This window comes from Neolamprologus brichardi, unplaced genomic scaffold (genome assembly GCF_056152115.1).
Source record: "Neolamprologus brichardi isolate AB-2024 unplaced genomic scaffold, ASM5615211v1 NODE_ptg000171l+_length_22836_cov_1, whole genome shotgun sequence".
NCBI classification, from domain to species: Eukaryota; Metazoa; Chordata; class Actinopteri; order Cichliformes; family Cichlidae; genus Neolamprologus; species Neolamprologus brichardi.
The window spans coordinates 1-14,741 of NW_028270133.1; the positions used below are offsets into that span (position 1 = coordinate 1).

General features: G+C 43.7%; 1 protein-coding gene and 1 pseudogene across 1 annotated transcript; both read right to left on the minus strand.

Moving 5' to 3' along the window:
- Positions 1-13: 13 nt before the first annotated feature.
- LOC148094786 (uncharacterized) lies at positions 14-3,497 on the minus strand. The gene is made up of 2 exons (XM_087837121.1): positions 2,984-3,497; positions 14-2,527 (listed from the first exon to the last, which is right to left on the minus strand). The coding sequence occupies exons 1-2, from the start codon at positions 3,483-3,485 to the stop codon at positions 2,013-2,015; spliced, it is 1,017 nt and encodes a 338-aa protein (XP_087693247.1). The 5' UTR covers positions 3,486-3,497; the 3' UTR covers positions 14-2,012.
- A 97-nt stretch (positions 3,498-3,594) lies between these two features.
- Positions 3,595-8,865, minus strand: LOC148094787 (uncharacterized; annotated as a pseudogene).
- Positions 8,866-14,741: the final 5,876 nt, after the last annotated feature.

The following is a 14,741-nucleotide window of genomic DNA, read 5'->3' on the forward strand; positions in this document are numbered from 1 at the left end:
GTCAACTCCTGAGTGATCATGCATCGTTTCAGACAGGCTCTTTAAGCCCTCAAGAGCCCGAGTCACTGAGCCGTCCGGAGCGGTGTTGTTTGGAATGAAGGTGCAGCACTGATCTCCAAACATGGCACAAACGCCCCCTTTTTCTGCTAATAGCATATCAAGGGCCATCCTATTTTGCACACCCATTAATGAGGTGGGACCCACCTGCTCCGCTAACCCCTCCATCCCGTCTCTGGTCAGGTTAGAGAGTCTCAGCACATTATAATGAACATAATTAATCCTATCTACGTTCTTGTTTGGGGTCACTGGAAAGAAAGCAGAGATTATTGGAAGATTTTCAAAACCGGCTGCTATTTGGTCAGCAAGTTTATATTCACTTGGAACCCCCCTGGGCACTCCAATGGAGTCGATCCAGGTTGGTGAATTCATTCTAGGGTCATAAACATGTGTTCCATCAATTTGTCTTTTTAGCGAAATGTGTCTCTTGCGTCTGGCTGCCAATGTGCGTGTGTTGCGCTGTGGGGTCGCTTTTACCTGATTTCCAATTAGCATAAGTGGCGCTCCTAGTCTCACCATCGCGCACGTCCCCACGCTTCCCAGAGGAACACGAACCAAAAGAGTCTTGTGGCCGCAATAAGCCCGCTCCTGGCCCAGGTTCCAATCAGTGTGGTCGCATCACTTACATTATTTGTGGTCCTCCCCATGTGTGTAACAGAACACCAACTGGGATCAATTTCTCCCAAATTATACTTTACTTTATCGGTGGAGAACTTAAAACACGTATAATTATCCTTTCTAGGCATAAACGGTCCTACTTGGGTGTATTTGTGGATAGGGGGAAATAAACTGGACAAAACAGTGCAATTCCCACTATTCACTACTTCTCTCGTCATTCGCAACATGCAATTATAGCCCCACTGATCCTCTGGATGCAGTGGCGCCGGCTCTGTGAACAAACGCGGTCTAGCGGAAGCACAAGCTACACAATTAGACAATTTTTGTTCTCTCGCATTTTGAGCCATCCAGTCCAGCCAGATGTTACTGTCACTGAACCCGGTGGCGCGTTCAATCAAATCTCGAGGTTTTAATGTGCTGTAGTCCACTGACAGGACCCGTCTACCGTTTGGTTCCTGCTCCTCTGGTACCGCCTCCGACGACCCGCTTCCTTTTTGGCCTGTAAAAGAAGTAACAGAGTTGATTGAATTGAAAGTCACGTGTGTTGCTGTTTCTTTTCTAACTGACTGTACTATGTTATGTTTTCCTAAGAAATTAACTTTAATTAACCTTTTTGGATCAACTCCTACAGTTTCCACGCCCACAACTAAATATACAGGTTTTTCCCGCTGCCAAAGTCAACAGATTTTTAGATGGACTGTAATCCCTTTGAAGTTTAAGCTCATTTCCTGGTCCTAATTCTGACGGTTCCCAATTTTCCCCAGTATAACCCTTTACCTGATTCCAATTCCTACACCACCCGTCATAAGGCCGATTTCCCCTTTCGCAGTGTGTACTCACTGAGTAATCCCAGCAGATCCACACATTGTATCCTCTCCAATTGCCGCTCGCGCCCTTACAGTTAAAAACATCACACAAATCAAATGTAAAAGAGGTTGTGGAGCCATTAACATAATCTAATTCTAAACCACCATAAGTGCTGAGACACTCATCCGTTTTACCAGAGATTTCGCGCTTCATTCTCGCCCGCGACTTGAGTTCACTCAGTGGTATATCGAGTGGCGCTGGGCTGGAATGACCTCCGTGCTCAGACAGTCTGCGTGGGCCGGTCTGCAACAAATAAACCAAAAAACATATAGCGGTGATTAATAACATAGTTAACATCAGACGAAGTAACATTTTGTTAATTTTTGTAACTTCTCTCTCATCACAGGTTTCTGATTGTTGTAATGGCATTGTATCATGTATGACTTGTTTTTTGTTATTTTTGTCTTTTTTTTTTTTTTTTTTACATACAAGTTCAAAACTCTTCTTATCAAAGCCTTTATGTGAAATCTTCAATTTGATACTGCTCCTTTTTGCTGTCGCGGTGACTTCCTCCTAAGCTGGTCTTCGTTCTTCGGCCTCCCAGGTAGACTACCGGTCGGCCCGTTGCACAGGTGTGAGGGTTTATTCTGCCTCTGTTTTTCACCTGTGTTGGGTGGAGTTGCAATTTTTTCCACCCAGCTGTCGTGTGCCGGTGCACACTGCGACCAATGGTACCAGTTGTCGCCTTTCCCTTTCAGTTGAACTGCTTTCGCCGTCCGGGCCAACACCTCGTATGGACCAGTCCAACGAGGTTCCTTCCACTTGCGTTTGATGACCTTCAGCCACACTACTCTCGCGTCTGGGACCTCTCCTTCTCCTGGGGGTTTTTCACAAGCCACCTGCTTTGTGAAGCTGGACACAAGCGCCTTTAACTCGTTCCAATAGTCTGCGTGAGACCTGTTCCCTCTCGTGCCCTGTTCGACCGGGCCCACCGTCCAAGGTGCCGGAAACTGTCTCCCAGTCAGCAGCTCGTATGGCGTGAAACCTGTGGACTGATTAACAGAACATCTTATGGTCATCAACGCAATCGGCAGGGCCGCGACCCAATTGAGCCCTGTTTGCGCGCAGATTTTAGCTAATTTATTTTTCAAATTTAAATTCATCCTTTCTACTTTCCCTTGGGATTGAGGATGATACACTGTTCCAAATTTGTGCTGAACTCCCAACATTTTTTCCACCTTTGCCAAATCTTGATTTTTAAAGTGGGTTCCATTATCTGATCGAATTTTTTTAGGGAACCCATGTCGAGGAATATAATGATTGATTAAACATTTGATCACGGTCCTCGCATCTTCCTTTTTAGTCGCCCATGCCTCTGGCCAGCCGGTCAGTACATCTACACACACCAACAAATAACGAAGACCACCAGGGCCTGAATCAATCATATCAGTGAAATCAATGACAATCTCCTCTCCCGGCCTCTCAGGCATCCGGAACTTACCCAATTCTGGTTTGATCACTGGCTTGGGATTGTGTGCTCCACAGATTAGACACCTTTTGGCCTTCTCCCTTATCATTTCTCTGAGGTTAGGGTGCCACCAGTGACACAGATTTCTCTCCATCTGTGCTATTCCGACGTGTCCAAGCCCGTGGGCCTCGCTCACCTTCTGTTTCGCCATTTCGTCTGTTAGCACGGGACGCCCGTCTGGCCCCCTCCACAAGCCTCCATCCTGCCAGGCTCCCTTATTTTTCCACACCCCCTTTTCCTCTGGGGATGCCTCCTCCTGGGCCTGTTTGACCTCCTCCATTTGGTTAATTGGCCCTTCCTCTTCTGCAATTACCTGTATCATTTGTCTCCGTCCTTTGTAACCTGCTGCCTCCTTTGCGGCTTCGTCCGCTTTCTGGTTTCCTTTTGCCACCATGCTGGTTCCTTGTGAGTGTCCTTTGCATTTTATGATACTCACTTCTCTTGGATCGGCCAAGGCCTCCTCCAATTCCTCCATTTCCTTCTTGTGGCAAATAGGTGCGTTGGTTGCTGTTCTGAATCCTGCTCTTTTCCATTGAGGCAGCTCCACGTGCGCTGCTCCGAATGCATACGCTGAGTCTGTGTAGATGTTCACTCTCATATCCTTAGCTAACCTCAAAGCTCGAGCTAGGGCTATCACTTCAGCTCTCTGAGCCGACTGCTGTCCCTCAATCCTTCCTGCTTCTTTGACCTGATACTCATTTCCTACTCTACAGACCACCGCATAGCCGGTTTTTAGTCCTTCTTCATCTCTGTGGCAACATCCATCTGTGAACCAATCCTCAGCTCCAGGTATAGGTTCCGCCTTCAGGTCCTCTCTAATTTTTTCTTCAACCTGTGCTCTTTTGACGCAGTCATGTGGTTCCCCTGCTCCCATTAAATCTGCCATGTTAATTCCTTCATGTGTGAATGTCAAATTTGGAGCCTCCAAAACTTTACTCAACTTCTGTTGTGCCCGTGGCGTCATACTAAATGCTTGTGAGTTCACGTACGCCACTATACTATGTGTAGTGAGTATTTTTAGTGGATGTCCTCTCACTACATGTGCTGTTTTCTGAATGACTTTGGCAACCCCTGCTGCATGTTGTGTGCATGTGGGATGTCTTGCTTCTGTTGGATGCAGTTTTATACTAACATACATGAGAACATCCCTACTCCCCCCTTTTTTCTGAAACAACACCCCGTTTACGACGGAGTTTGTTTCGGAAATATCCAAATAGAATGGCTCATCATAATTAGGTGTAACCAAATCAGATGCTCTTGACAGATCCTGTTTTAATGCAATAAACGCGATTTCAGTGTCAGGCGTCCAAGGCAATTCAGCCTTAAGATTTCGAACGCCAACTTGCTTCAGTAGGCCCCTTAAAGGGGCAGTTTTACCTACATAGTCAGGAATGAACTTTCTGCTGTAACCTGTCAACCCAAGGAAAGAAAGCATTTCTCTCACTGTTCGCGGTTTTGGGTGTGTCAGAATTTGGTCTCTGTGTGTGTTCATTAAACCCACTGATTTGTGTGCGATTACCCGACCCAAAAATGTTACCTCAGGTCGAACCAATTGCAACTTTTCTTTACTCACTTTGAAGCCACACTCCACCAATCTATTCAACACGACGAGCGAGGCTGCCGCACAATCCGCTGCTGACGGGGCTGCAATGAGAAGATCATCGACATATTGAATCAATGTACATCCATCTGGCAAATTACATGTTGACAGGGCCTCTTTGAGCACCTGATTGAAAATGCCAGGAGAAAGTGCAAAACCTTGTGGTAGACGTGTGTATCTGAATTTTTTGCCTCTGTATGTGAATGAGAAAATGTCTCTGAGTGACTCATGCAGTGGAAGACAAAAGAATGCATTTGCTAGGTCAATACAAGTGAACCACTTTTGGTCACACTTAATATCTGATAGTGCAGTGTAAGGGTTTGGAACAGGTACAGTGTTAGTGTGCAATATGGCATTAATGGCACGCAAATCATGTGCCATACGATACTTTCCTGTTCCAGATTTCTCCACCGGTAGAATTGGTGTGTTCCAATGTGAGTAAGATGGCTCTAACACTCCGGCATTTAACAGCCCTTCAATTGTTTCTGCAATTCCTTCTTCTGCTTCAGGTTTATGTTTATACTGCGGTCTGTTGATTGGTGTGTTTGATTTCAGGTGGAACAGGATAGGCGAACAGGTGGCCAGGCCAACATCTGTGGGCCCTTTGGACCACAAACTGTCAGGCAGTTTTGACAGTTCAGCAACTGCATCAGGATGATCTGCTCTCTCTCTTCCATATGTTTCTGAAATTTCTTGATGTTCAAGGGTCACTACATCATTAGACATGCAAGTTATACGATAGATTTTAGAATTTGGTGCATAACATAAATTTGGAATTTGGGTGCTTTGCCACCCTGCGTCGTCCAGCGCCCGCCTGACCATTGGTCCCAGATCACATGCTCCATGACCTTCGTGGACCGCCAATGTAATGTGAGGGGCCGAATTTTCTCCCACATTATACCAAGGCAGTTGTTCATCAGTTAATTTTACAGCCGCGGCTACACCTTCTGGCCCAATGTAAATGTTATTTGTTTGCACATTCCAGCTCTGACCCTCAAGATCAGACTGGAATAGTTCACGATAGGTGTCATCATTTTCCCTGTCATAAAAAAGAGTGACGTGGTATGGATCTCGTGGTGGGGAGTAAACTGCCAAGCTCATTATCCAGGGTCTCCACAGTTGGAATTGACTTAGAATGCCTTCCTCCAGCAGCCTTCCCCAGTAAATGTCGGCTTTGGGTTGTTCACAGTTCTGAAGCAGATATTGAGTCTTTGAGTTTGTTCCCAGGCACGGGAAATGCTGTCCTCCTGGCAGAGTAACAGACAGTCCATCTGCAGAGCACATGATAGTAGCTCCCAGCTTCACGAGCAGGTCCCTGCCCATGAGATTCACTGGCACTTGAGGTGACACCACATATTGATGTTTCACAGTCTGCTTTCCCAGCTTTGTCACGGCTGGATCGGTCAACGGCAGAGTCATTGGAACCCCGGAAAAACCCACCACATTAACTGTGTGATAGGAAAGTGTGGCACAGTCTGGTGTTGCTCTCAATGTGGAATATGTTGCTCCAGTGTCCACTAGAAAGGGCAATTCTGTCCCTTCCACGGTCATTGACAGCATAGGGTCTGCCATCCCCATGCTGTTTGGTCTCTCCGGGCTCCTTCAGTACTGCTGCTGTTCCCAGCCCCAGTCAGCCACTGGGTACTGAGCGACTGGCGCTGCACTTGGGTTCGGGGCTTGATATGCTCCCCTGTACCCATTTCTCCCTCTTTGTGTTCCACGTGCCTGGGGTCGATAGCCTCTCCTTGGATTGCTTTGAAAAGATTCTGGACAATCTCTACTCCAGTGTCCCTCTGCTCCACATTTCCAACAGGCATTCCAAGGCATGTTAGTGGGATTCCCTGTTTCACGAGCTCTTTGCACTCCCCTCACTGATCCACCACGCCCTCTTTGCGGACCACCGGTTCCCCAATTCCCTATGGGTTGACGCTGCCTTGGTGCATTGACGGGCCACCTGTCATCAGAGCACAGACCCGGGTCTCCCTCTGGCCATTCAGGCGCGGGACCAGGCCGGGGCCCAGCTATCATTATTTTCTTTGCGTTCTCCTTTTCCTCCTTCTTTTTCTCTCCAACTTTATTTCTCGCCTCTGTCAGCTGTAACTTAACCAAGGACGCCTGTGCCTCCTCCAACTCTTTTTTTTGTCTGTTCGCGGTATCCTGTTCCTCCTGCAACCGGTGTGTTACATGTCTTTCCCACTGCACAGAGTCCGCTACAGCAAAATCTGGATTTTTCTCTAAGTCAGCTTTTACTTGATTGGGCAGCCCTGCCAGCACCGCAGAACGGAACCACGCACGATGCTCACCTTCATTACCTGGATGGATACCTGTTTCTGACAACCACTGCTCTTTGGCTTTTGCTAAAAACTCCCTAGGTGTATGTTGGGGGTCCCAATTTATTTTAGGTATAGCTCCAGTATTAGGGGTTGGGTACTTCTCACGGACTGCGTCAGATAAGGCACATTGCACTTCATGGTATGGCAGATCATTTGCATACCGAGTTGTATGGGCTATAGCCTCTACATCAGCTAGCCCACCACCGAGCATACAGTGGCCAGCAATAGCACGGAAATCGCCAATGGCAAGTTCCTGGCCTTCGGTCAATCTACTCAATGTTCTTAACCAACTCGCTCCTCCCTCAGTTATAGGTGGAAGTTGTTTAACCAATGCTTCCAAATCTCTTATTTTATATGGGCGGTACAGTGGTTCATTTTTTGAACCTGCTATTAAAGGGAGATTATAACCAGGGGCAGCAGCTCCTGGCTCTAAGGACACTTTTTTATAGCGAACCGCGTGTTGTTTTCCACTTGAACTTTGAAACATGGGCCTTCTTACTCCTATTCCTCCACGTCCCGATCTCAAATTTCTGCCTACGTTTGAGTCTGACTCAACTACTCTGTCTTTTTCCTCATCACTCTCCTCTTCTGATGAAGTCGCACCATCTTCACTCTCCTTCTCTGGCTTAGCTTCAGTCAGTTTTTTCTTGACGTCTTTTAGCGTTTTTATTACTTCCCTTAATGCATTTGGATGTTCATGCATCCGGCCATAGACTTCTCCTCTCCAATTTTTGTCCTTAGCCGTTGTGTCAGGTTTCTCCGACCTACTGGTTTGGGTCTGCCCTTCTCGTACTGGTGTTGGCAACTCCTGAAAGGTTGACCGTTCACTTCCATCCTCCGTTGACATTGTATCCTCCATTTTAAGGGTCTGTTCAGTCTGTCCACTGTAACTTGGCTGTTCCTCCATTATTACCTCTGAGTCTGACATTTTTTCTTTACTTAGTGGGCGGGGAGGCGAGGTTAAGCCTTCATCTGCAGCTGAGGCTACCTTTCTCCCTCCCCCACTTTGGGGCTGACATTTAACTGTCACTGACCTTTCTTTGGGACGAACTATAAGTGGGCTGGTATATTCAACGTCCGCTATTCCTCCAACAACCACTCCAGTTTGTCCATCTGGACCATGAACTTGTCCCCCACCAAGAGTCATCACAGGCATGATGTATGATTGTGGTGGGGCACTAGGTGATACTGCGGCCCAAGTATATAATTTTGGTGTGTCAGGTTTGTTAGCATCTTCTGGGTTTGACATTAAATCCTTCATTTGGCTCTTTATCTTCTTATTTTCCTCCTTCAGCTGTTTCAATGACTCCATGACATTTTCCATGTCTCCTGTTTCCTCCATGACATCCTCCATCATCCAAGATGATGCTCCATTCCACAGGAACAGCCATTTACAGCACTTTGCATGGGTCTCCTTTAAATTCTTGATTTCTTTTTTGGCTTTCCGGTTAACTGAACGTCCCTCTGTTTCCTTTTCCAGTTGTTCCAGTTTCTGCTCGCATCTCTCTCCTTCCGTTTTAAACACAATGTTTAGGGCTATCTTCTCCTCCAGCCCTCTCTGTTGGGAGGCAATAATTTTTCTTACCTCCACATCCATCATTTTGCATTCTTTCTCCGCTGTTTTTAATGATCCAGGGAAAGCCAAGCGAATGGCTTTTTTAGCTGTTGCAGTTGTTCCTCCATAGGCCTAAATGCCCTAGACCCACTAGATGTCGCGCTGGAGCTGTTTGCCATTTTCCTGAAACACAGGCTTACCTCCCTCTCAATGACGTTACTCGACTCCTCCTCCTGGGTCACCCCACTACGTCTCCTTGAGAGTTCTCAGAATTAATCTCACCACTCCAACGGTCACAGTCTCCTCCAGACCTGCTCGGTGACACACAATTAACCCAGTGCGTCAGAGAGTTGACCGTGGTTTTATTAATGTTCACACTTAATCACAATATTTCACTCTCCCATTTAATTTAATAAACCCAAATACATTGTGTGCTGTACTTTATGCACGCTACAGCCACACAGTTTAACACCTTCTCACCACACCAAGTCGTCACAAAACCTGCGTCAAGGCGCTCTCGTATCACATAATAATAAATAGACACCATTCTATTTTAACCGGTGGGAGAGTGATGAACCAGTCAAACCCAAACTCCTCAATAGTTCGCCATTTTACTTCAACACTAAACAATCAAACTCCACTTAGTCTCATTTACTCCAGACACCATTAACCATTTCAAACACACAGTCACAAACAATTCATGTCAGCCACACAATTTCAAAAAGCCAATTATCTCCTTTTAAATAATTTCTCACTTCGGGACTTCTCCACCACTAACTCTACAAATTTTAAGAAAGCATATCAAATTCAGTACCGGTTATTACCGCTTGTACCATGGAGAAAACAAACATAGCCGCCTCTGTGACTTCATACTCGGGGTCATCCGCCTGTATGGCTAGTTCAATCACCCCTTTAAATAAAAGTAAACACCGACTAATATATAGATCTAAGTCGTCCAGATCTATTTCTGAACTTACTGACACCTCATAAGGGGCATCTCCCTCTTCTGTCTGTGCAGAACAGTTACAATTCACCTCCAGAAGCCCCTCTACCCCTGTAACTTCAATGTGACAGGACGCTGATCGCAACATTATTAGGGTTTTTATAACTTTATATGAACAGGAATTTATCAATATTGAGTGGGGTTTTTTTTCTTCTTTCAAATATGTGTGTGAATGTAAATGAATTTCTTACTTTTCACAAGTCCACTTTATTGCGTGCTCATAGATTCACTTCTGTTAAAGTTATTCAACAAATATATTTTTCTTTATTTATTCCTTATGGATTATGTCACGCTTATTAGTGGCTCATATATACTTAAACTTATGTCTAGACTTGAACACAGAGGTAGAGCATCATTCCATCCTTTTTAGGGTGACAAACTCCACTTTCTCTGTATCAAGACAGCTCATAACCTTTCAACAATTTTATCTAATGTATTATTGATTAAGATTCTTCTAGGAGAATAAATGTGTGGTTTTCTAAGTACACTTAAATTTTGTCTCAGATTAGTTCACTACAATTTGATCCAAATTGTAAACACTCACCTCCCCATACACCACAATAACTCAGAGTTATATGTATTATATCTTATATTATCACAAGAAAGCAACTGGGTTAATCAAGCATACTTGTCTATAGTCTCACACTGAAAGAAAAAGACGCTCACAGTCTTATAACTTCATATATATCTTGCTTGAATCAAAAGCATTTTAAACTTTCCACTTTTCAGCCATGCAACACAAGAGAAATATGCCAACCACAGTCATTAATCATATATTCACAGCAATATTCAAAACTCATTTATATTATCATAATACACAAAACCAGCATGTTATTTACAGGGCTTTAACAATACTTGCAAAGCATAATTATAACAGTCAATCACACTCTAAACAAAAATGAACGTCCTCTGTGTACCTCACAGCAGCCACGTCATTTGCATGTTCACACACACAATCCAATCAGGCACGCAGCGCTGCAGCACGCTATCGTCACACACAGCCTCGTTTCACACTCAACTCTCTATCTTATTTTACACAGACGTCTTATATTTACACTCACTCTCAGGCCTGAAAGTTTTAGCGCCTACACAATTTTGACAAATTTAAGATAACGGGTCCAACCGAAGAAAGTCCAACTTTTTTGTAATCAATTAACCAGTATCAGCCTCTAACTGTATCTGGCCTCATCTCTAAAGTCCCTAAGTCAATTTACAGTGCCCAAAAAAGCGCAGATAAGGAGACTCTAACTCCTAGCTTGTTCCAGGATGCCCTGTACCCCACAGTCAAGCCAACTGAACTAACCCTGTTCGCCGACAGGTCAAGGTCGCGCGTCCGCGGCCAGGAGGGAGCGTAACCTCCGGGCTATGCGCCTCTTAGTGGACTCTAACCACCGTTCTAACAAAATTTATAATACTTTTAAACCGCCGTCAACCCTCTAAAACAAGAGTATGACTGACGCAGATGCAACGTTATGGACAATGGAGCCTCTAACTCTCAACATGGCCAACACAGATGCAATCCTTTAAACCAATGGAGCCTCTAACTCACAAAATGACCAATTCCCTATCAAACTACCTGAGCCTCTAACTCAGTATTATTTTCCTTTACCTCGGGCCTCTAACCCAGTATTATTACTTTTAAGCTTATATCAAGTTTCAACACTCATGAGATTTTTTCATCAAAATCAAAACAGGCCTTCACCAGTAATTTCAGTGAGTAGACTTTTAATTTATACAATCCAATTTGGCACAGTTCGGATTTACATTCAACAGGTTGTGCCTTACCTTTAGATGTGCTGGCCTGCCCACTCACGTCAGACCACTGGCTCGTGCCTGCCCGTTCGACCACCTCGGACCGTCCAAACCTCCAAACCTTCCTCCTCAATACCACAGGACGAGCCCCCAAAACTGTTACGGATTCAAATATTGAGGAGGGATACAGGAGGAAAACCCAAAATAACCACACTGGTCCGGCCGGGTCAAGTCAAACGATGATTTAATGAACACACGCGTGGGAGATGGACACCATACATCAGACAGCATCAGATCTCAATACAAACTCCACACACTCATTGTTTTATGAAAATCAGGGTATTAGAACGCCCCCTCATGCGTACAGATAGTACAATACAGTCAATATTGACAACTTTAGACACATCAAGAAAAACATTCTCTTCGTCTCGAGGACAGACACTGGCTCCAGTGCCTCTCCTTGGAGCGGACTGTCCCCTACGGAGACACAACATTACAGCTGCAAGGTTTTCCAAATTATCAAGTTGACGTGTATATAATTCGCTGAGTCAGGGATACAATATTAAATGCATGTTGGTTTAATGAACTACCATTACTTAAAAACTTAATAAAAAGATATAACTGAATAAAAAATCACAAAGAATCACATAATATCAGTGTTATGTAAGCGCGTGCAACCTCCTGGGCCCAAAGTCATCTCACACCATGGATCAGCCAGTCATAGCGCTGACTGAAGTTTTTGACCTTTATTAACTCGGGCACAACTCTATAATAAGCAACAAACTGCCATATGTGTAAGGTGATCATGTTTACACCTGCAAAGAGAGATCATATAATTATTCTGACACCTGTAAATAAAAGATTAACACCAGGTTATAACAATCACTGTAATTCAAAGGTTAAATGTAATGTCAATAGCTTCAATCAATGTTTAATGCAATGCTTATTAAATGATTCTGATATAATGATGATGATTCTGCTAAAAATGAAATAAAACACCCCTTTTCACCCGACAAACTGCAGAGGTATTCAAGTGTAAAAATAATAATAGCAAACACATTTGCAATGTTTTGGTTCTGTAACATTTTTTATCATTACTTTTTCATGGATTAGGTGCAAGAGTTGTTAAGTGTGGATAATTAAATAATAGGTTAATGTAATAGTAAATTGTGCCTTTTTCTCAGATCAACAGGAAGTGGAGAGTGATAGATGAGACGAAGCGATGGAAGGAGGAAGAGAAGCAAAGTGAGTGAGTCACAGGCAGAGCTTGGTTTATTTCCCACAGTTTTTTAAATCTGTTGCCTTATGGTTCCAAGCGTTGTCACTAATCTTTGCATTTTATTATTATCTTGTAACACTTGTTTTAGGGCTGTTCGATATAACGTATATATCAGATGACAATATAAAGACATCTATCATTTCATTATACGCTATTGTTTGTTTTATGGTATCATAAAATAAACAGTTTGTGCCAATATTTTTTTTTCACCGTTTTGATGGTCACTGTAGTGGCTATATTAATTTCTTAAAGTTCTCTCTTTCTCTAATATTTAATATAACCACACTATGGACGGACAAGAGCCCGTTTTTATGCGTTGTTTTTATGCGTTTTTGTTAGCAACAACAACGGTAAAACCCTTGCGTGACCGCTTGGTTTTTTTTTTCCACATAAACCTTTCAGAATAAAGCCCAAGATCCTGTTGAGACTTTTCAAAATAAACTGAATCAGATGAAAGAGTATGCAGAGTGTTTGTGGATGAGAAGCAAAAAAGAGTCGTCAGGTGCTAAAAAGTAAACCTTAGACTCAAATGTTAGAACAGGCTTTTCCCCGCAGCACATAGAAAACGGCGGCTGTTACAACTTATGTCTAATAATGTATAGTTTCATGCATCGGTTAAAACATTAGACTCCAGGTACACGACGCCCAGCTGGTAACACTTCAAAACAGATTCACAGAAAATGTAAAGTTTTTGTGATTTATATCGTTATTGGGACGATAGATGTCTTATATCAGGATATGAGATTTTGGTCATATCGCACAGCCCTAACTTGTTTAATCCTATATTCCTATGTATTGTATACCTTGTCAGGTTTCATCTGCGTGCTCAGGTGATTAACAATATTACCATCGGTGGTGAAGATCCATTCTGGTGGTGTGCTTGTGGCTGGAATACACAGATATTTCCGTGCCATGTGGGACATTAACGGGAAATGTTCTTCATTCATTTTCCACCAAGCCAGTGGATCTTCTTCTGCATCTACGATCTCCTCACTGAGGTAACAGTCCATTTCTGTCTTGGCTCAGCATCAACAGAAATTCACTGCAGCCATTGTGATATTTGATGCGTCGTAATTTATTTCAGGCTATTTCGCAAATACATATTTTTGCGGCAATGTCATTCACAAACGCAAAATATTACTTCCTTAAGATCAAGCCTATATCAAAATTGTGTCATTCTTTTGGCCCATTGGAGTGCGGTAAGCCGTCATAGGCCCCTATTGGAAACTAAGAATATTACATGGAATTGCTTGTTTGGCAAAAAAAATTGGTAAATAATGTAATTTGGTTTTACAAAACAAAAACATGGAAAACTACAATTTTCATACATCACTCTGAACACACCATCCCCACTGTCAAATATGGTGGTGGCAGCATCATGCTCTGGGGGTGCTTCTTTCATAAGGGACAGGGAAGCTGGTCAGAGCTGATGGGAAGATGGATGGAGCCAAATACAGGGCAATCTTGGAAGAAAACCTCTTGGAGTCTGCAAAAGACTTGAGACTGGGGTAGAGGTTCACCTTCCAGCAGGACAATGACCCTAAACATAAAGCCAGTGCAACAATGTAATGGTTTAAAACAAAACATATCCATGTGTTAGAATGGCCCAGTCAAAGTCCAGATCTAAATCCAATCAAGAATCTGTGGCAAGATCTGAAAACTGCTGTTCACAAACGCTGTCCAGCTGATCTGACTGAGCTGGAGCTGTTTTGCACAGAAGAATGGGCAAAGATTTCAGTCTCTAGATGTGCAAAGCTGGTAGAGACATACCCTAAAAGACTGGCAGCTGTAATTGCAGCAAAAGGTGGTTCTACAAAGTATTAACTCAGGGGGCTGAATAATTACGCACACCCCACTTTGCAGTTATTTATTTGTAAAAAAAATGTTTGGAATCATGTATGATTTTTGTTCCACTTCTCACGTGTGCACCACTTTGTATTGGTCTTTCAAGTGGAATTCCAATAAAATTGATTCATGTTTGTGGCTTTAATGTGACAAAATGTGGAAAAGTTCAAGGGGGCCGAATACTTTTGCAAGCCACTGTATTTGCAAAAGTGATCCGACGTTTTCAAAGACGTCTGTTACCCACCAGCTCGATAGCTAGCCGGGTGCTCGAGGGTCACTAGAGCCGCCGAGAACGGTCTTTCGCTATTCAGGTTAAACGCAATGTTGGGACTAACGCGTTATTAAGTAATGCGTTACTGTAACT